The sequence below is a fragment of the Mustelus asterias genome, chromosome 6 (genome assembly GCF_964213995.1).
Source record: "Mustelus asterias chromosome 6, sMusAst1.hap1.1, whole genome shotgun sequence".
NCBI classification, from domain to species: domain Eukaryota; kingdom Metazoa; phylum Chordata; class Chondrichthyes; order Carcharhiniformes; family Triakidae; genus Mustelus; species Mustelus asterias.
The window spans coordinates 83903334-83925542 of record NC_135806.1 but is presented as its reverse complement, the minus strand read 5'-3'; the positions used below and the strand labels follow the sequence as shown (position 1 = coordinate 83925542).

General features: G+C 40.2%; 1 protein-coding gene and 1 non-coding gene across 2 annotated transcripts in view; one reads left to right on the top strand and one right to left on the bottom strand.

Annotated features, from left to right (window-relative positions):
• The window catches only part of kcnn2 (potassium calcium-activated channel subfamily N member 2), a 158134-nt gene that overhangs the window by 25861 nt on the left and 110064 nt on the right, over positions 1 to 22209 (top strand). Inside the window, exon 3 of the mRNA XM_078215410.1 lies at positions 17810 to 18228. Within this exon, the coding sequence (XP_078071536.1) occupies positions 17810 to 18228 (419 nt within the window). The remainder of the gene's footprint in view (positions 1 to 17809; positions 18229 to 22209) is intronic.
• Positions 20725 to 20921, bottom strand: LOC144495452 (U2 spliceosomal RNA). The gene has a single exon (XR_013498281.1). It is a non-coding gene; the product is annotated as a U2 spliceosomal RNA (small nuclear RNA).

Genomic DNA, 22209 nt, shown 5'->3' with positions numbered 1-22209 from the left:
TAGAGGCAATTGAAAAATTCGTCAAGAAATTGCTGGGTTAAGTTTATATTAATTCGCAGCAATGATGACAGCTTCTCTGTTTTTCCTGTCCTTGTAGCTACTCCTACCCATGAGATCTGCTGTCATATAATGTCATGGCTTTCTGTCTTGGGCCATTCTCACACATACACTGTAGCTTATTTGCAACTACTCTGTGACATCCATCAGCCAAATACACCTAGATTGATCCCTCTTTCTGCTGCCCTTCACTTCACTCACAAGAAGAGATCGTTATAGTTTTTCAGCTCTGACCAAATGTCCAAGGTATTACTATTTTCTTTTCAGGATGTCACTTTTTAGAGTTCTTTTTGCTCTTGCAATTTCAAGCACATCTTCACTGGTTTTATGCTAAAATTCCATATGCAGAATATACGTCTTAGCATTCTCATTTCAAAGCCCTCTATTTTCTTTCCACTGGTCTTTATTTATTGCCCGATTTCTGAGGTTGACAGGAAAATGGATGGAATGTGGCATCTTACGATATTCCTCCTTGTTAAGAGCTTGAATTTTCTGGTTGTTACCACATCATTCATCTTCACAAAATTACTTCTGGCTATCTCTATTCTTCTTCTAATTTCGCTGTCACATCTACATCGATTTGTTTTTACTTTGATGGAAAATTCCCAGATAAATACTTTTGCTAAAAGGAATAGATTGAGTACAGATCTAACAGCTCAAAACTGAACATCAAAAAGGTGCAATATACCATCAGCAGCAGCAGCAGAATCTACTCTACCACTATCTGTACCCTTATGGTTAGGCATGTGCCTCAGTCTCCCATCACCACTAAACCAGGATAGCATGTTAGAAGCAGTACCAGGGATACCTGACATTGAGATGCCAACCTGTTGAAGCTATAACATAAGACTACATGTTCATTGAACAGTGAACAACAGTAATCCCACAAACAACAGTTCAGGTCAAAGCTCTGCAGTCCTGCCATGTCCAGTTGTGGACAATTAAACAACTGATGGGAGGAGGAGGCTCCACAAGCATTCTCTTTCCCAATGTCAAAGCATTTACAACCATCTCCAGTCAGAAATGCCAAGTGGATGATACATCCTGGCCTCCTTCTGAGATTCCCCAATATCACAGATGCCATTCTTTAACCCATCTGATGCATTCCACTTGATATCAAAAAATAGATGAGTGCATCGACTACTTCAAAGACTTTGGGCCCTGATGGCATTGTTGATTGTAGTACTGAAGATTTGTATTCCAGAAATAACCACATCTCTCATCAAGCTGTTCCAGTAACATTGAAATCTACCCAGCAAAATTGCCCGGGTATGTACCATTCACAAAAGCAGAACAAATCTAAACCAGCCAATTATTGTCCTTTTATTCTACTCTTACTCATCATCAAAATGAAGGAATGTATCATTGACAGTGCTATCAAGCAGCACTTACTCGGCATTAACATATCTACCGATTCTCTGTTTGATTCTACCAAAGCCTTATTACAACTTTGGTCCAAACCTGAACATGAGAACTGAGTTCCAGAGGTGACAGTAAATTCCCCAAGTCAGACACCATCCTGACTTTGAAATATGTCACCATTCCTCACTCATCATTGAGTTAAAATTTGGAACTCCCCCTCAACTGTAAGTGTACCCAAACCACATTGCAGATCATTGGCCTTCTCAAGGCCAATAATAGAAGCGTAGAAAATAGAAGCAGGCCATTCAGCCCTTTGAGCCTGCTGCACCATTCATTTTGATCATGGCTGATCATCAAATTCAATATCCTGATCCCCCCTTCCTCCCATATCCCTTGATTCTTTCAGCCCCAAGAGCGATATCTAATTTCTTCTTGAAATCACACAACATTTTGGCCTCAACTCTAGAATATAATGGATGGATAATGAATACTCAGCTTGCCAGCAAAGCCAAAATCCAGAAACAAATAAAAAATAATGTTTGTGGTCCACCAGGATTGACACCCTATTTCAGGATTTAAGTCCATAATATATGTTGGCACTTTAACGCAGTACTGAGAGAGTGCTGCATTTTGATTGAAAGGCTATGCTTCTATTTGCCTGTTTATTAAATACATCAGGTTTTAAAATGTGTTATATAAACATAAAGAGATAGAAACTTTTTGTACATCATAAAACATACATCATTTTTTGGTGTTGCATTGTACAATGTACAATGTACCCGCACCTGTTTGAATTGAAGTGGGCAGCACGCAAAACTCATGTGTCCACCTCATCTGAATGAATGTAACACTAGCTGCTGTGGCTCCAAAGCTGATCTCTGCTTCCTAGCGCTGCCATCCAGCTCTGCACACAGCAAGAAGCCCCAGCACCATTGTTTGCTTATCCTGTGGTACAGGCAGTATGCTCTTTCCTAAAGTCGAGCCGGCTCCTAAACAGAAACTAAACAAAAAGATTGTTGCAGTGGAAGTTCTGGGAAACTGAATACCAGGATAGGCAGAGAAATTCATGGCGATTGCTGCAGTGCAGGAGGCATTGGTAGCACACATGAGCAGGCGGAGAAATGCCGTGGTCTCATAGAGGGCCAGGAAACCTTCAAGGGCTTTCCTCAGAAATGAGTGGGAGAAAGTGTTCAGGAAGGTCGATTCCTGGAATCTGGACCCAAGGACATGCAGCAGTAACACAGGAAATCTAATGATGTTGCACGAGTGGTAATGTATGTGAATGACCATGAATTTTGAGCTGAAGTTATTTGCACATTAGTCTTCATAATCTCATAAAATACTCTTAGAGTTGCTTATAACTATTTGTAAAATGGATTATTTATGGCAGTTTGTGCTGCTTATGACTTTTTCACTATGGATAATACTTCACTTATTAGTTGATTAGAAGAGGGGATACAATACCTGAACTTTTGTGAGTGAGCACAAGATAAATCGGCCTGCATTTTGCAGCTCTAACAACAGTGAAACTGCCAGTTTTCGCCATCATTACAGCTGTGAAACTGGCAACAATTGTTGGCATCTGCACTTGTACAGTTAAATGCAGAAATCGGGGAGTTGCTGTTCGTGATTATCTGCTTCCCCATATTGTGCACTATTGAAGTCCCTACACATGGAAATATTTTGAAATCTATTGAATTGATCTGAACTTCCACTTTTATGCTAATAGTCTTATTATAAAAACTCTGGAAAAGGTAACGTCTTTTTGAGTGATGTGTAATTGAGTGTTTTATGATGTACAAAGTTCACAACTATTGCTGAACAACCTCTCTGGCCCTGAATAATAACTTTATATTTGTATAATGTCAAATTTCTCAATTATGATCAAAAATAATTAGGTTTTTATGAAATACATTTTTTTTAGGGTTTGTTAATATTTCAGTTTCTACCCTAATCTATTGTGTATGTCCAGATCTTCATTTTGCTATCTTTACAATGATTATAATGTAAAGGATAATTGGTACATCTTATTCCCTGGTTCACTCGGAGCGGCACAGTGGTTAGCACTGCTGCCTCACAGCACCAGAGACCTGGGTTCAAATCCGGCCTCGGGTCACTGTCTGTGTGGAGATTGCACTTTCTCCCTGTGTCTGCATGGGTTCCCCCCCGGGTGCTCTGGTTTCCTCCCACAGTCCAAAGATGTGCAGGTTAGGCTGATTGGCCATGCTAAATTCACCCTAATGTCAGGGGGATTAGCAGGGTAAATGTGTGAGGTTACAGGAATAGGGCCTGGGTGGAATTGTGGTCAGTGCAGACTCGATGGGCCGAATGTTCTCCTTCTTTACTGTAGTGATTCTATTCTCACAGCACCAGGGATCTGAGTTCAATTCCCGGCCTGGGTCATTGCCTGTGCGGAGTCTGCACGTTCTCCCTGTGTTCGCGTGGGTTTCCTCCGGCTGCTCTGGTTTCCTCCCACAGTCCGAAAGACGTGCTGGTTAAGTGCATTGGCCATGCTAAATTCTCCCTCAGTTTACCCGAACAGGTTTCGAAGTGTGGCGATTTTCACAGTAACTTCATTGCAGTGTTAATGTAAGCCTACTTGTGACAATAATAAATAAACTTTACTTTTACTTTGTGAGAATTCTTCAATGTGATCGGTTGCTTCATAACGTCACTTTTGCTGGAGATCTCCTACAAACAGTGACAGAATCAAATTTATATCCAGGAAGGGGAAATCCATGCCATAGAAATCGCTAGGGTAGCTTTTTTGATAGCAGCAAAGGCAAAATCTGGGCTTTTATCACTATTAATTCAGCGCATGTACTTCCATATTACATTAATACAGGATATCAATTTGCAGATTTTCTAATGGAAATAATTAGATTAGCAATGTGTTTAGTGTTTTTAAATGTAGCACAGCATCACATTTTTGTAAATCTTTGTTCTCTAACTTTAAAGAGGTAGAGAAATCATTGATTGTATCATTTATCCATGCTGTAAATGTCAATTTTAATCTGCTTTGAAAAGTGAAACCATGGCCAAAAATGATCTCCAGTGTTATTAATTGTTGGATGACCTTCACAGCAAATGGCAAGTTTGCTACAGCAGCAGAAATGCTTGCAATAGACGCTGATGTGCCCCAAGTTTGGGCAATGTGCCCAATCTAAGAGGAGAGTTTTGTGTTGCTCGGGTTGGGCTCATAGCCTGACGTGCTCGTGTCCACTGAGGCTTGTAAAAGAAGATAAATTGTCCCAGTATCTATATAATAACTTTTTAAAGAAAATTATTCTGATGAAGCTCTAGCACAACATCCTGTAGTTTATAGTGTTATTTTTCAATTAAGCTGGGTCTACTGTTAATTAATTGGCTATCAACCAGTATCACCTGCAACCACTCCATTGGGCATGTTGTTTATCAGAATTTCAGACAGAATATAGTGCACTAGTTATACAGGAAAAAAAACCTGTCAATTTGTGAGTGCCTGTCTAGGTTGAGCAGGACGGCTAGCTCTTCTTCTTCTTGGTGCCTTACTTCTTTTCACTCTTCTGAATTGCCCAATTGTCAGTCTGTTTCCCACCACCCTGGGGTCTTTAAAAATCCCTTTATATCCTATTCCAGGGCTGGACCTGAGTGTTATATTGATAGGACTTGGTTCTCCTGGAATAGTTCTCCTTTAATACAAGGTGACTAATGGTATATTGAGTTCTTTGTTAAAACCATACAGTAAAAGCCCATTCTTCGGTTGTTGCCCACCTTTCATTGGTTTCTAAAGCCTTTACACCTAATTTCTGTTCTTAATCAACCATGTCACTACAGCATCTTCAGAACTGCTTTCTTGATATCATTCTGTGTTGTTTCTCACAATCAATTTCATAACTCCATTGAATGCCATCGTTCATGTTCAAGCTTGTTCATGTTGCTCATAAAGCCTGTTACAATGACTGTCCAGTCTAACTGTTCTAATTCCTTATAAGACCATTGAACCATATGGTAAATCACTGTAGTAATTCCTACTATACTTCCACATACTTATTAACTTTTTCATTTCAGCAAACAGCTTGAATAAGCAAGGCTAACTGAAACACCGAGCACAGCTTTGTAGTATGGTTATTTATTTATGCTTTTGCCCAGCCTTTGAGCTAATTGTCATCAACACAGGATAATCATCCCACCGGAGACATGAAATTTCAGCAGTTTGCAGTATAGGAAAATGTATAGAATCAATCTAATCCTATTCTTATTACAAACTTTCATATGATTATTTATGTATGTGTTTTTTAATTGCTAAGAATAGTTTCAGCATATTTATACCAACATCCTGGAAAAAGAGGGCCTGCAGCTTAAAATAAAATTTGCAATGATACGTTGCTATCTTCAGGCTTATAAAAGGAACAAAAATATTCACTATAGTTGGGTAATATGTATTTCTAATTGGAAGTCTTTGAGGTGAAAATAATCTGGGGATATTCCGTAATAGTTGGTGCTAAAGAGTGAACATGCTGTCCATGTTCATGCTGCAATATCATTTTTGATCTCTATTTATTTACAATGGTATTTAGAGTTTACTGCACTCACAATGGAATATTGAATAAGCTGTTCAGAATACACAAAGGGGCCAAATCCAAAGCAGAGTTAGGGCAGTATAGCACATTACAGAATAGGACATTGCTTTAGTTCCTGCTTAGCAGCTGTATATATTTAGAGTTTTGTTGTTTGATAGATTCAGATGTTAGGCTTCCCAAAAGACAACAATGTTAAGGAGCTATCAGTCATTAACATTATTTCTGTGATGACTCACAGTTGTGTTGAGATTACAACAGGACAAAATGTTCTGAAGTAAATGACTCTGCTAGCATATTTCTGCAGCACAATGCATATAATTGAAACAACAATTTATTCTTAGAAAAGACCAAAAGGATGCAATTTAATGAGCATAAATTGCCTTTTTATTGTTTGATATATCATATCATGTTTGTTGCATTAGGGGACCTCTGCAGAGATGCCAGTCTTCAGACAATTTGATTCACTCCACGTAACATCAAAAAATGGCTGAAGGCACAGGATACTGCAATTACTGCAAGTATTCCGGTAATAGCACTGAGAACTTATACTCCAGAACTTGCCCCCCACCCCACCCCCCCCGCCCCCCAGTCAAGGTGCTCTAATCCAGCTACCATGCTGGCATGTACACAGCAATGTGGAAAATTGCCCAGTTATGTCCTGTAGACATAAAGCAGGACAAATTCAACCGGGCCAATTACCGCCCGATCAGTCTACACTCAATCATCAGCAAAGTCATCAACAGGCTTACAAATGGTACTTGCTTAGCAATAACCTGCTCTGTTTGGGTTCCATCCAGGGCAATTCAGCTCCTGACCTCATTACAGCCTTGGTTCAAATATGGACAAAGAACTGAACTCCAGAGGTGGGGTGGGAGTGACTGTCCCTGACGTCAAGGCAGCATTTTACCGAGTGTGGTATCAAGGAGCCCTAGGAAAATTGATTCAATGGGAATCAGACAGAAAACTCTCCTCTAGTTGGAGTCATACCTGGCACAACAGAAGATAGTTGAGATTTTTGGAGGTCAATTATCTTGGTTCCAAAACATAATTCCTTCCATCATAAGGTCAGATGTGGAGATGTTTGCTGATAATTGCACTATGGTCAGCACCATTCGTGACTCCTCAGATACTAAAGCAATACATGTATAAAAGCAGCAGGTGCATGGGAACACCACCATCTGGAAATTCCCATCCAAGTCACTCACCATCCTGACTTGGAAATATATCAACTTTCCCTCACTTTCGCTGGGTCAAAATCCTGGACCTCCCACCCTAACAGTACTGTGGATGTACCTATTCCACATGGACTTCAGCAATTCAAAAGGGCAGCTCACCACCACCTTCTCAAGGGCAATTAGGGATGACAATAAATGCTGACCTAACCAGTGGAGCGCACGTCGTGTAAATGAAGAAGTTTTAAAAATGAGTTCCATAAGGAAATTAATTTTAATTTTAAAATACCAGCTCATTTTATGTTTTTGATTTGCTTTGATTCAGTTAAAAATCTAAGAGTAATGTCTGTCTGTTGTACAGGTTAGAACATAGAACAGGACAGCACAGGAACAGGCCTTTTGGCCCAGTGTTGTGCCAAACATGACGCCAAATTAAACTAATCCCTTCTGCCTGCCCTCTATTCCTTGCATATTCATGTGCTTATCTCAAAGTCCCTAAAACGCCCCTATCCTATCTGCTTCAGTTCAATCAGCAGATACAAATTTCCCAAGCTCCAACCACCACTCCATCTGTTAATATGGCTGCTCCAGTGGCATGAAACTTGAATCCACTGACCTGAATGATTGCCATTGATAATTCCTTGAAATTAATCTCATGGTGTTACCTGACTATCTAGTTGATTGGCAAGCCCACATATTTTATTTGTAGACACATTTTGATTTAGTTACTTCTGATTGTGTGATGCTAACTAGGTTTGTATAAAGCCATTCCAAATCATTTGGAAGGACAATTGGCAGCATGAAGGTGTCATTTGAAACTGAGGTCTACGTTGCACTTCAATCCTGTGTCCTCAATAATGCACTGAATTTGGTGTCTGCTTAACTAAAATCACAGCAAATCAAGAACTGCTTGAAGTATTTGGCTAGTCTGTCAGTAACTATAAGTAAGAGTTTTAACAACACCAGGTTAAAGTCCAACAGGTTTATTTGGTAGCAAATACCATTAGCTTTCGGAGCGCTGCTCCTTCGTCAGATGGAGTGGAAATGTGCTCTCAAACAGGGCACAGAGACACAAAATCAAGTTACAGAATACTGATTAGAATGCGAATCCCTACAACCAACCAGATCTTAAAGATACAGACAATGTGGGTGGAGGGAGCATTAAGCACAGGTTAAAGAGATGCGTATTGTCTCCAGACAGGACAGCCCGCAAGTCCAGGAGGCAAGCTGTGGGGGTTACTGATAATGTGACATAAATCCAACATCCCAGTTTAGGCCGACCTCATGTGTGCGGAACTTGGCTATCAGTTTCTGCTCAGCGACTCTGCACTGTCGTGTGTCGTGAAGGCCGCCTTGGAGAACGCTTACCTGAAGATCAGAGGCTGAATGCCCGTGACTGCTGAAGTGCTCCCCCACAGGAAGAGAACAGTCTTGCCTGGTGATTGTCGAGCAGTGTTCAATGAACACAGCTTGCCTCCTGGACTTGCGGGCTGTCCTGTCTGGAGACAATTTACATCTCTTTAACCTGTGCTTAATGCTCCCTCCACCCACATTGTCTGTATCTTTAAGATCTGGTTGGCTGTAGGGATTCGCATTCTAATCAGTATTCTGTAACTTGATTTTGTGTCTCTGTGCCCTGTTTGAGAGCACGTTTCCACTCCATCTGACAAAGGAGCAGTGCTCCGAAAGCTAATGGTATTTGCTACCAAATAAACCTGTTGGACTTTAACCTGGTGTTGTTAAAACTCTTACTGTATTTACCCCAGTCCAACGCCGGCATCTCCACATAGTAACTATAAGGGCAGGTCAATGCTTTGAGTATAATCCTTGCTCAGATGATCTTGCAGGTTTACTTGTTGGTTAGAAATCTCCAACTTTTGCTTACAGATGGTGACTCTGTGCTGTGTTTTGGTCATTCTCTGATTTTAGATTTTCAGCAACACCAGTATTTTGTTTGTATTGCTATTCAAATGAAATCAGGAACAGCCTTTAATTTTATTATGTTTTTAAAAGCACAGACATTAGTTTGAAACATCCTAACATTCCTGGGCAGGGTTGGAATGCTGATTATATTGTAGACTCCTTCCTCAGAGCATGAGTATGTGACTTGTGTATAATTTCTAACTGTAAATCTAAATTGAACTATGGAGTCTGTAACTCCAAATTTGCAATTTATTAATATATATTTTCATATGGTTCTGCCAACAATAAATCATTTGTTTCACTGTTCTATCATTTCCTACTTTATTGTAATTTTCCTTAATTTGCCAATTATGGAAATCTCTGGCATATGATATTTGATGATTTATGCATCATCTATCTTGTTAGCCTGCAAGTTGTATACTAGGATACAATATTTTCAAATGCAGTATAAAAACAGCTGCTGTTCATTCTCAATCAATAATCACCATTATGAATCTTTCCATATAACTAAGGAAGTTCAGGCATTTATCTTCACTATGTAGGCAGTAAAGAGATCTGAGGATATTTTTACTGATTCGTGCTTTCAGTAGGGGAGCTACAATTGAAGGGAAGGTAAGTTGGAGGATTGACATGGGTATTATAGCCCTGCCTCTCATCTACACTCCCATCCAGTGTAGCTCCTTGCTTGATGAATGGGATTGATGAATTTGTCTTGTCAGAAACTTCAGAATCAAGTGAACCCTCTGTGCAGCCTCCAGGATCTAACATTTGGGTCCACCAACTCCCCTGTTTTCCAGGACACTGTTGATGATAACTGTCAGTTCCAGAAATTAGAACAAGCCAATATCCTCACATGTAGAATGGTATTAATTTGGCAAGCGGCAGGCCACTTACTTCTTGTGGTATGCTGCGCAGTTTTGGTTGGTTAAGCTCATGTTTAGAACTCTTTCTGTATTGAGGAAAGTGGGATATATCGCTTCAGGAAGTGTGCATTTTGTTGTTGACAGATAACAACAACTTGCCTTTAACATAGTAAAAAACTACTTGACAGGAGCATTTTCGAACAAAGTTTGAATCTGGCCCACTGTAAGGAGATATTAGGATGGGTGATTAAAACAAAATGTATGGTCAAAGAGGTTAGTTTTAAGGAGCTTCATTAAGGAGGAAGGAGAAATAGAGAGATGAAGAGAGCTACAGTTCTACAGGCCTATTGTATGGTTTAAATATTTTATAAAATGCAGAATATTTTATGATGACTAATGTGAGTTTCATTTTTGTGCTCAGTAAGGAAAGGGATATTAGCATTGGGAGAATTCCCATTTCAAGGAGTAATCAATATTCTCATATCAGCATCAAGGACCAGCAGGGATAGCATAACCATTGAAGAATGAAACCCTCACTACACTGCACCAACAATTTACTTGAGTGGTACTTTTCTCAACCACAGTAAAGCACCCCCTACTTGGTGCAAGTATGGCATTTTTCCTATTTACATCACCATCCTAGCATCCTTATGGTTCTATCTATGTTTGCCAGGTAATGCAAATTAAGATGCTATTCATGTTAGGCACAAACACAGGTTCCAAGACATGGCTCATTTCATTGCAACATCAACCCAGTTCTGTAAATGACTGTTAGATACTCTAACCCTCACCCCTTATCTCCCCTTAACCCCCATCTACATATCTCCCATGCTCCCATATTGCTCATTCACCTTCCAAAACCCCAATATCACCATGGCCCCCTCATTTCCATCCCATGTGCTCTCCATGCTCTCATGCCTCACTCATGTCTTCATGGTTCCCATGCAACTTCCATACCAACTCGCCTAGTATTCACTATGGGCAGAACTCATGATAATAATGTTGGGAAATTTTCGCAATGCTCATTAAGCTGTCAAAATAAATAAATAGGCATTCATAAAATATTCTGATTTATAATATTGTCGAACACAGAAAAACACTTTATCCTTAAGGTAACTGACCCATTATTGGTTAAGTGTTCACTTATCCAAGGGACAAAGACCTTTAATCATTCACTGCATTATAAAACATACTTAACTTTTTATAGAGCCTCAATTTTTGACAATTGAAGTTGGCAATACATTAAAACGTATTAGTTAAAAGGTCCCCGACTACACAAAAGGTTTCCCTTAAAATTCACAACTCCTCTGAAGTGCCATGAAACATGTCTCCTAAAAGAAGGACCCAATTCCATGGAAATGGGGATGGGGGTGGTGGCGATAGGCAAAATTTCCACTCCTGCAATGGAGTCGGCAAGTGTGGGACTGCTGATTGTGGGTGGGCTACCCTCACTCTTATCCCGGGAGCATAAAAACCCCACATAACAGGAATGGGGCTGAGAATGCCTTCCATTTTTAAATTGCCCTGCCTCAGTTCTGACTGGGACAGAGGCACGAGAGTCTAGGCCAAAGCTTTAAAAATGAATTTTGTGCCTGAAATTAGAAATTTTTGCTTTTTATGTTTTTTTCAGAGATTAAAATTGTTCAACTGGTCAGCTTAAGGTAGAGAGCAGACAGTGAAGAAGGAAGTATTTGTGTGGAAAGCTGATCTGCTGACAGGAGCAGTGAGAGCATGGCTATTATTATTAGTAGTATTTAATATCTGCAGTGGTGATTCAGCAAGTGTCTACCTGCCAATATATTTTGGCAGGACATTGTGTGATTTGTAATCAGGCACAGGTAAATCCATCTTCAGGCTGAACTTTGCAAATTCAGAAATGTCAGTTGGATTACTTATGGGTGCAAATGGGAGTCAAATTTTGGAAGAGGACTTCATGTAGTCAATATAAATGGAGTGTAGGTTGAACTTTCTTAGCTATTTGCATTCTTTTGAACACCAGCGGTTCCAGTGATTAGTGATGCTTATCTCTGTACCAAGCAAATTCAGAGTGCAAAACAATTTTTGTTTTCATTCATATATTTAATGAACCTATTTTTAATCAGAGATCAGTACAATGTGACCAAAGATAAATTGTCCTCATTAGAAATTTATTATTTCTTTCCACTGTATGTAATCATCGTCCTTATCCCATCTCCAGATCACTTTCCTCTACAAAGTCCTTGAACATGTTATCGCCTTCCAAATCTATTCCCATCTTTCCCGGAACTCCATGTCCTCCGGTTTGAGGTCTGCCCCTGTCACAGTGCTGAAACAGCTCTTACCAAAAAGGCAAATGACATCCATTGTTATTGTGACAAAGGTAAACTTTCCTTGTCATTCTTGACCTGTCTGTAGCTGTTGACATGGTTGGTCACACAATGCTCCTCCAGTGCCTCTCCACCATTACTCCATCCGGGTCAGATTGCTCTCAATTGCTTCAGCTCTTATTCTTCTAACTGTAGCCAGATAATCACTTGTTTATCTTCTCTTCTTGCTCACAAACTGTCACCTTTGATGGCTGTGAAGGATTGATCACGAGCCCTCTCCTATTTGCTGGACCTCAGTGATATTATCCAAAAGTACAGCCTGAGTTTGCACACGTAGATTGGTGACACCTAGCTCTATTTCACCCACATCTCTGCACAGTGGCTAAATTATCAAACCTGCAATTAAATATTGACTAAAGCCATCTTTTTCAGTCCCTGTTCCAAACTCCATTCCCTAGCTACTGATTTCATCCCTTTCTCTATTAACTGTCTGAGATTCAGCCAGCCTATTTGCAACACTGGTCTCACAGTTGACCCTGAGCCAAGCTTCTCATCTCATTTTTGTGCCATCACTATTTCCAATTCCATCACACCACTCGGTCCCAGTTCATCTGCTGCTGAAGCCCTCAGTCACATTCTTGTTACCTCTACACTTTGCAATTCCAACACACTCCTGGCTGGTCTCCCACATGCTACCTTTCATAAACTTGAGGTTATCACCAAGTCTTGTTCTCCTATAACCCAAGTGCTTACTGACCTACAATGGGTCCCGACAAGCATATTGTGATTTAAAAATTCTCATTCTTGTTTTCAGATCTCACTATAGGCTCTTCCCTTCCTATTTCTGTAACTTCCTCCAGCTCCGCACCTTCTGAGATATCTGCACTCCTCTAATTCTGGCCTCTTGTCCATCTTCGATTCTAATTGCTCCACCATTGGTTGCTACCTAGGACCTAAGCTCTGAAATTCCCTCCTTTCCATCTCTCTACCTCACTTTCATCCTTTAAGATGGTCCTTAAAACTGAACTTTTTGAAAAATTTTTGGTCACCTGATCTAATATCTTTTTAAGTGGCCTGGTGTCATTGGGTGGGAGTTTTCAGCCTCATTCATCCCAAAACCGTAAAATCCCACCCGAGGTCAACAGGCCTTTCCATTCCTGTGGCGGGTGGGGCAGTAAAATTCCGACCATTATTTTTATAATTCCCATGTGAAGCAGCTTGGCAGTTTCCATTACATTCGCAATGCTATACATAGATATACGTTGTTGTTAGTGCTTTAAACAAAATAATGTGGTACCTTATCGAAGACTCTGAGGTAAAATAAAGAGTTTGAGTAATTCTGTTAAGTAGGAACAGAGCTGGTTAGCAGTGCCAAGACAATGGTTAATATATCAAAGATCAAATCATTTTGGCATCTCGCCCTCCATGAAATGTTGGGAAGGGAAATGTTAGTGACATCAGTATACTTTGGAGTGGGAACTGATCTATAATTAGAGATCGGTGAGTAGTTAATGAGCATAGGGATTTAGTTGCTGTGATCACAACTCCAATTAGTTGTTAGGCCAATTTACTTGTGAGGTTACATTACATAACTCATCAATTTCCTACTCCTGAGACATTATAATAGGTCAATAATGTTTAGTTGTCATTTAACATTGTAAAATACCTTTAGCACTTGAATCTTTTCCAAGTTAGTAATTTTCTGATGTATTATTATTGATTGTTGAAATATTTTCCCTTCAATGCACACACCCATTACAATATCAGTAAATTATTTATCCACATTCTAAAAGAAGTTGCAAAGTGCTCCTTTGTCATGTGGGGTTTCAATTAATTAAATGCAGTTTGAATCAAAGGGCCCTAACTAGGGTCAGGAACCAGGCTGAGAACTGGATACAATAATATTGAGGTCCAGACCAGGATAGAAGTCTGAAGAAAAAAATATTTTATTTAATTAGTAATTTTATTAAACAGGGTAAGCAATGGGTGGCAGGAGGCAGATGTTTCTTTTGTCAAGGGAATAATACTCCAAAACTGAGATTTTCTGTTCCTTTTTTGTTGGGCAGGTTTGGCGATGGAAGCGGAAAATCTCCATGAGATGTTCAAATCACATTTCACACCGATGTAAAAATGTGATACGATTGTCCCTTCCCCCTGCCAGCGATATAGCGCATTGTTGGGAACATCTTTTCCATACATTAACCTTTAATTATCAGGCCACTATGCCTGAATCATCCCCCTCCCATGCCCCATAAGAAAATCCATTCATGTTGGCGTGAAGGCTTGGTCTCCCAAGGCGCGCATCAGGCGAGCCAGTCTCCCAGGGGAGCTCGGGTTAGTCCATCGCTCAAGAGGGAGAGGGTCATGTCCTGGTGCAGTTCCGGAGTGCAGTGCTTGGGCAGTGTTGGTTGTTGCATGGGCGAAGGAGTCGGGTGCATGAATGGAGGCTTTTTGATTTGATTAGATTTGATTTATTTTTGTCACATGTATTGAGATACAGTGAAAAATATTGTTTCTTGCATGCCACTCATAGAGTACATAGGGCAGAAAGAAAGGAGAGGATGCAGAATATAGTGTTATAGTCATGGCTCGGGTGCAGAGAAAGATCAACACTGCAGTGGCCTTTACAAGCAGTGACCCGATCTTCAAAAACTAAGTTGTTGATGGATGGGCTCTCCCAGCATTACGGAAATTCCTGCAGCTATTCCTTGAGCTTCTTGAGACCAAGTCTCGAACAATACAGTGGCGAAAGCTGTCACTGGTGCCAGCGGATTCAATGCCACTTTTAATGCCTGCTTTTGCCTTTGTCGATACCTGGGAAAATTTTGCTTTAATATTTTAAGTCCATAATTTAATACTTTTCTTTTATAAAAATTATAAACAGAAACTCTTGCTGGACTTGAATATTACCTTTGAACAGGAGTGATCGCAAGCAAAGCTAGACCAGTAGGATAAATATATTTTTCAACTTCCACCCATTCACCTTCTCGAACTGGGCTGAATTTACTCTGCTATGTGCTGGTGAATGTCGTGTGGAGAGGCAATTAGAACACCACAAAGATGCCAGGAGTGTTTCTGTTGTTCCAGGGCTCAAACCTCTCCAGGTCACAAAGTAAGATGGAGCTTCCTTTTCAGCCATCAGTTTCAGTTTTCTGGCAGCACAATGTCATCACAGTCCACCTAAGAGAGCTATTCATGCTATTGCAAGTGACAGAGGAGTACCATTTCTTTGGCCTCTTTAGTAATCCATTACTGCTGTTCTGTACTTCCAGTTGCTTTTGTAATCTGATTCCTAGTTGAACCCTAGCTTTGAATTCTTTTTCTGCACCTACTCTATTGGGGATTTAGCCTTTGTCTCAACACAGCCTCTACTAAATCTGATGGACATTTCTTTTTGGAATTCTTCATGCCCTTAAGGGCTCCTATATCATGAGACAATAAGCTCACTATATCATTGGTGCCATGTATCACTGGATCCTGACCGAGTTACTGGGTGCTTCCAGCGTTCTCACATCCAAGTTACAAAAACAATCTGTTTGAGCAGCATAGAATTTTAGGCTTTTATTGGATCGCCCATTTGAAATAACGTCATGCGTTCCAGCCTGATGAATTCTTGAGTTAGAATATTTTAATTGGTAATGGGTAGAAGGGTTATGGGAAGAAGGCAGGAAAATGGGGATGAGGAGCATATCAGCCATGATTGAATGGCGCAGCAGACTCGATGGGCCGAGTGGCCTAATTCTGCTCTTCTATCTTATGAATTTTGAAACTATTCAGAATCCACTATTCCCATTCCTGATGCCAAAGCAGCAAAACTTCATGTTAACACATTGACAGAGTGCTGTCAAACTGTTTGTTCTCCGACTTCACTTAACCTGTAACTTTAAAAAGTAAAATATGGTGATGAGGGCGGCATGGCTGATAACTGTACGGTTCTCACTAGATGTCTCATCAGAATCCTAAAATCCTAAGGAAAGAAGCAGGCCATTCAGCCTATCTTGCCTGTGCCAGGTCTTTGAATGAACGATTTAATTTCGCCCCAATTAAGGGTCGCCTGGGAGCACATATGTTTTTAGTATTAAATCAGTGTAACCTTATGGATTTTGAAACAGTTCAAAAAATATGCTTTCTCTCAGTGTTTAAATTTGATTTTTGGCCATTCATTGAAATATATACTTTACAGAGGTAAAAAAAAATGTGCATGTAAAAATAGTTTATATTTGCAATAATTGAAAAATGAAACTCAGATAAACATTTTACTATTATCAATGGAAAGAAAGAGGGAAGATGAACTTAATTCCAAATTTATACACTTTAAATAAAATTGTCCTTAATATTGCCTTTTCCTTCAATGGCAAACTTGCAAGCATTGCATATCGAATGGTGGAGAAAAATCTGAATTTTAAAAAACAATATATTTAAGATTTCAATAGATAAGGGGCGGCACGGTAGCACAGTGGTTAGCACTGCTGCTTCACAGCTCCAGGGTCCCGGGTTCGATTCCCGGCTCGGGTCACTGTCTGTGTGGAGTTTGCACATTCTCCTCGTGTCTGCGTGGGTTTCCTCCGGGTGCTCCGGTTTCCTCCCACAGTCCAAAGATGTGCGGGTTAGGTTGATTGGCCAGGTTAAAAATTGCCCCTTAGAGTCCTGGGATGTGTAGGTTAGAAGGATTAGCGGGTAAATATGTGGGGATAGGGCCTGGGTGGGATTGTGGTTGGTGCAGACTCGATGGGCCGAATGGCCTCCTTCTGCACTGTAGGGTTTCTATTCTATTCTATTCTATTCTATTCTAAGTGGGACACTCAGGGTACATTCACTAGACTGATTCCTGGGATGAAGAGGTTATCTTATGGGGAAGGATCGAGAGGTTGGGACTATATCCATTTGAGTTTGGAAGAATGAGAGGTGATCTTGTTGAAACAAGTAAGATCCTGAGGGGACTTAACAGGGTGAATGCTGAGAGAATATTCTCTTTATGAGGGAGGCTGGAACTAGGGAACATAGACAGTTTAAGAATAAGAAGGAAGGGAATTTTTTTTCTCTGAGGGTCATTAGCCTGTGAAATTCTCTTCCCCAGAGAGCAGTGTAGGCAGAGTCATTGAATATTTTAAAATCAGATCAGCCATGATCTTGTCAAATGGTGGAGCAGACTCAAGGGTCTGAATGTCGTTTTCCTGCTTCTAATTCATATGCTCTTATGGAGCATTTCACTGTGTACCTGTTGGTTATTCTATGACAAGAATTTGGTCAGATTGTATTTCAGAATTATTGATACTCCATTTATAGTACATCTTGTTTAATACCAAAGTCTATTTCAAAATGAAAATCCAATGAAGGTAACTTTAACTAGTGATAATTGTGTGAAATAGATGCTAAAATGATACATCATTGCTATTGTAGTTTTTTCTGTTACCTCAACTGAAAGATGGATAATGGACTAATGATTCTTTGAGTAACACCAAGGCACTATGTTGTCTATGCTGTTTAAATGCTTTTAATGAGTAACTTGGCAATTTCTGCACCTGAAGTGGAAACTATAATAAAACTATACCATTTCCTTGCAGTTATTCATGGTAGACAATGGCGCAGATGACTGGAGAATAGCCATGACTTATGAGCGGATATTTTTCATCTGTTTGGAAATACTGGTATGTGCTATTCACCCAATACCTGGAAATTATACTTTCACTTGGACAGCACGCCTTGCCTTTTCGTATACAACATCTACAGCAATAGCAGATGTGGATATAATCTTATCAATACCAATGTTTCTTAGACTTTACCTTATTGCCAGAGTAATGCTGCTGCATAGCAAACTTTTTACGGATGCTTCTTCAAGAAGTATTGGAGCACTGAATAAAATAAACTTCAATACCCGTTTCGTAATGAAGACTTTAATGACAATATGTCCAGGAACAGTATTGTTGGTTTTCAGCATTTCATTGTGGATAATTGCAGCATGGACAGTCCGAGCTTGTGAAAGGTAAGCAGTTACTGTGTGTCAGCTTTTCCAATGCTTAAACCTAAGAGTGAATTTTGTTTGAATTCCAGATCATAAATGATGTTTCAGAAATCTTGATTTTGGGCAAGATTTTGTACCCAGGTAATTCACTCAACTTGGTAAATATGCTGACTTGGCACACCCACCCACCTTTGATATACCGGGCCCCGCTATTCCCAATTTTTGCTCTGGGAAGGCGGAAGAGGGATGGAGTTGGGCTCGTCGACCCTGGAAGCAGATCATGTGTGGCCACGACAGCCGGCTAATGCCAGGGTGGCCTAGTTAGAAGACTTGCCTCAGTTCTCTGGGACAGTGACTCAGTTGTTTTAGAGCCTGGTCGGCCCTCTAGGCCTCACCCCTCACACCCCTCTCCCAACCGCCCCCACCCCTCTATGCCAACTCATGCCCCTCACCCACCCTATGGCCCCACATATCCCCATGCCACCTCCATGCCAAATGCTCCACCCATTCTCCTGTTCCCTCTGATGCTCCACCCTCTTTCTCTGTTGGAAATGAGGGCGGGGTTTCCACATCCAACTCTTGTCTGCTGTTTTTAAAGATCCGCGGAATCTCCTGAATCCGCAAAAATCTGGTTCTTTGTGTGCCAAACATTAAATATGATCGGTCTTTTAATTGTTATGTCCTTGATTATGTTGTTTCTACAGAATTTGTTCTGCTATTCTTCACTAATATTTTTAAAGTTTCAAGGGAAGGATCTCAGAAATATTAACAAGATAATTTGAATGCACTTTTCTCCTGGTTATATGCAAAATGTTTTCAGACATGTAAATGTGCACTTTTAATTCATCTGATGAAGCATTAATGCAGCAATGCTTTGAGTAGATTCTGTATAATTGTGCAGTACCTGTGAAATTAAATAGAATAAACAACCTACATTTTTATCACACTCCTCACCCACAGAGTACTTTACAGGGTCAAGAATAACGATGGCCACCAAGCAGGAATGAGAGAGAGGAGAGAGATTAATAACTGAGGATGGAAACAAAATCAACAAGCAGAATTTTAGGAGACCTCTGATAGCAGGGATGGAATGAACAAGGCACAGATGTTTTAGTTTCAGAGGGCACAGTGACTGAAAGTGACTGCCCACCAAACATGGGGCTGAGGGAGTGAGGAATATGTCAGGGAAGGGAAAGGTGTAAGCAGTTACACATGACTGGCGGTTATCACTGAGGAGAGGGGGTAATAGATCATAAAAAGATGTAAATATAAAGATAATCAAATCAATTCTCTGGGACATAAGGGTTTGTGCAAATGAGGATGTAGGCTACAGCATTTCAAATGACTTTTGGTCTATAGAGTGGAAATGGGAAGGAGAATGAAGAAGTCAGGCTTTGAGATGAACAGTGGGGAAAGATAGGGTCAGGAAAGGTGAAGGAAAATGGCTTTAGTTAATAGGCTGGATGTTGGATAGGAAACTGAGCTTGGATCAAACAACACATCAAAGATTCACATCTTCTCGCCTGCGGAGGCACTGAAATATATTTTTTATTGCACTTTCAAAAGGTTAATAGTGTATGCAAAGAGCACTCAGTTGCTTGTCTATCCTTTCTTTAGTGTGCAATAAAAGACTAGGTTAATAAGTGAAACATTATGTTCTCAGTGCAATAATAATTTGTCAGTTCCAGTTTCATATGAAAAAAAACTTAAGTTTTTTTAAAGGAGTTGTATTTAACACAGGACAGATATTCTCCAGCAATTTGAAACAATTAAACCAAATCATCCTTAGCTGTGATAATGGTCCACCACAATCTAAATACTAAACTGTGATGAAAGAAATGTTCAGTGTGAAGTATTTTTTTGAGAAAAAAAGAAACTTTGTGGTTTTAAAGGAACAATTCTCTGAACACTTAGCTACATTGTAGTTGCAGAAGAACACCTGTTACAAGGTTTAATCGGTCTATCTTTATGAAGCAGGATATTCTCTGAATTATATAACACTGTAGCAGAGTAAAAGATCCTGAGGTGCTTCATAGGGAAAAAAAGAAAAATTGACACTAAGCCCCATATTGAGATATTGGGTTGAAATTTAAAACACCTTTGGGATCAGACGCAGAAGTGGAAAGACTGTCAGAACAGCCTGGGAAGGGGGGGATGTCGATGTATCAGCAAGTGCATGATTTAGAAATTGCATTGTTAAGCTAATTGCCTCATTAAAGACAAGTGATGAGTATTGGCTCAACCTCCAAAAGAGTATAAATGGACACAGCTGGAATGGTTGATGTGGGAGAACAAAAGAGGGTGGGCATTTTGACTGAGTTATATTGTGGCTAAGGTCAAGTGTAGTATTGACATGCTGTACTTGGTTGAAGTCATTTGGTAACATTTTAGCTTCACTTGAAGCCATTTTTGTTTTTATTCCAATTCAATCAAATCAAGTCCAATTCAGAGTCTCAGCAAGTTGAGACATTCCTGATCCAAACTGACAAGACAGGGCTCTCACCTCCTGTCTTGGGCTTGATCTACATGATCCAAGCTGATTGGAGTAGGCATAGCTCCTCCTCCAAGGCTTGATCTCATTTGCATCTTAGCCAAAAGGCTGAGATGCTGCTTTTAAAAATTGCTTCAATGAAGCTAAAATGTAACTAATGACTTCAACCAAGTACAGCATGTCGATACTACACTTGATCTCAGCCAAAAGGTCGAGAAGCGATAAAAGTGGCATCTCGGCCTTTTGGCTAAGATGCAAATGAGATCAAGCCTTGGAGGAGGTGAAATGCCTGTTCCAATCAGATTGGATCGTGTCGATCAAGCCCAAGACAGGAGGTCTTGTCAGCTTGGATCAGGAATGTCTCAACTTGTTGAGACTCTGAATTGGACTTGATTTGATTGAATTGGATTTTAAAAAATATGTAGAATAAACTTACTGTAGGTAAAAGACAACCTGCTGTATTATTCATCCATCATATATTTGCACTGGTGTTAACAGGGGAGGCTTTTTGCCATTTTTCAGTGGAAGGTGAGGTGGCATTTGGCCCACCTGCTTGTCCGCCTGGGAAGATATTTGGTTAATGAAGGGCCTCTTCCCATCTCTGCTGATATTATACTAATGGCAGGATGAAGCCCTGTCCTACATGGGAAGACTGGCAGGTAAACACTGGTGGCCTCCCAGGGGGCTCTGTGAGGGATCTTTTTTGGGCACTCTGGCCTGTTAAAGAGAGCTCAGCAGCAATGGCTGTCCTTATGGCATTGGGGCAGCCTACCCTCAGTGATCACCCACCACACTGACTCTGTGAGCTGCTTTCTCTGCCTGAAGTATTGGCAAAGTACTGGGTTGTTAGGAGTGTAATCTAGCCATCCATTCTTGCAATACTCTTTTATTGTGAAACAGGCATTATGGTGCTGTTGTGCTGGCTAAATTTCTTGCAATCTCTTTCCTGTGGCTGGTAATTGTTTAGTATTGAGTGAAATATATACTTTCTCAATAAAAAATAAATCTTCCAGTTTGATTCATTCCACCTGATACTAGATCTGCTGTTGTCTGTTACTTCCCTTGAACGTACTCAGTAGCTAAATCATATTTCACGAGTCTCAGTCTAAAATGTTGAATTCTAGGTGACCTTTAGGAATTTCCTTCAGGTTAAGAAGACATTAGTGGTCAGCTTTAATTTTCACCCTTAATCCTGTGACATAACCAGAGAACTTCTCGCACACCTATGTGTCTGCTATTGTTTCATTCTCAATAGTTACATAACTCTTTGCGTCTGTGAGAGAATTTGAGGTGTAATAAGCTGGTCTTCTTGGTCCATATTTTTGAACTTGAAACAGCACTGTGCACAAACCTGTAGATGATGTCAGCATTGCTACAAGAGTTGGCAATTCTGGATTGTAGTGCACTAGAATTTCTGGTGAAGTTAGGAGATTCTTGAGTTTGTCAAAATCATTTTACTGGTCCACGATGCAACTCCACTTTTGACCTTGTCCCAGCAGCTGTTGTAATGG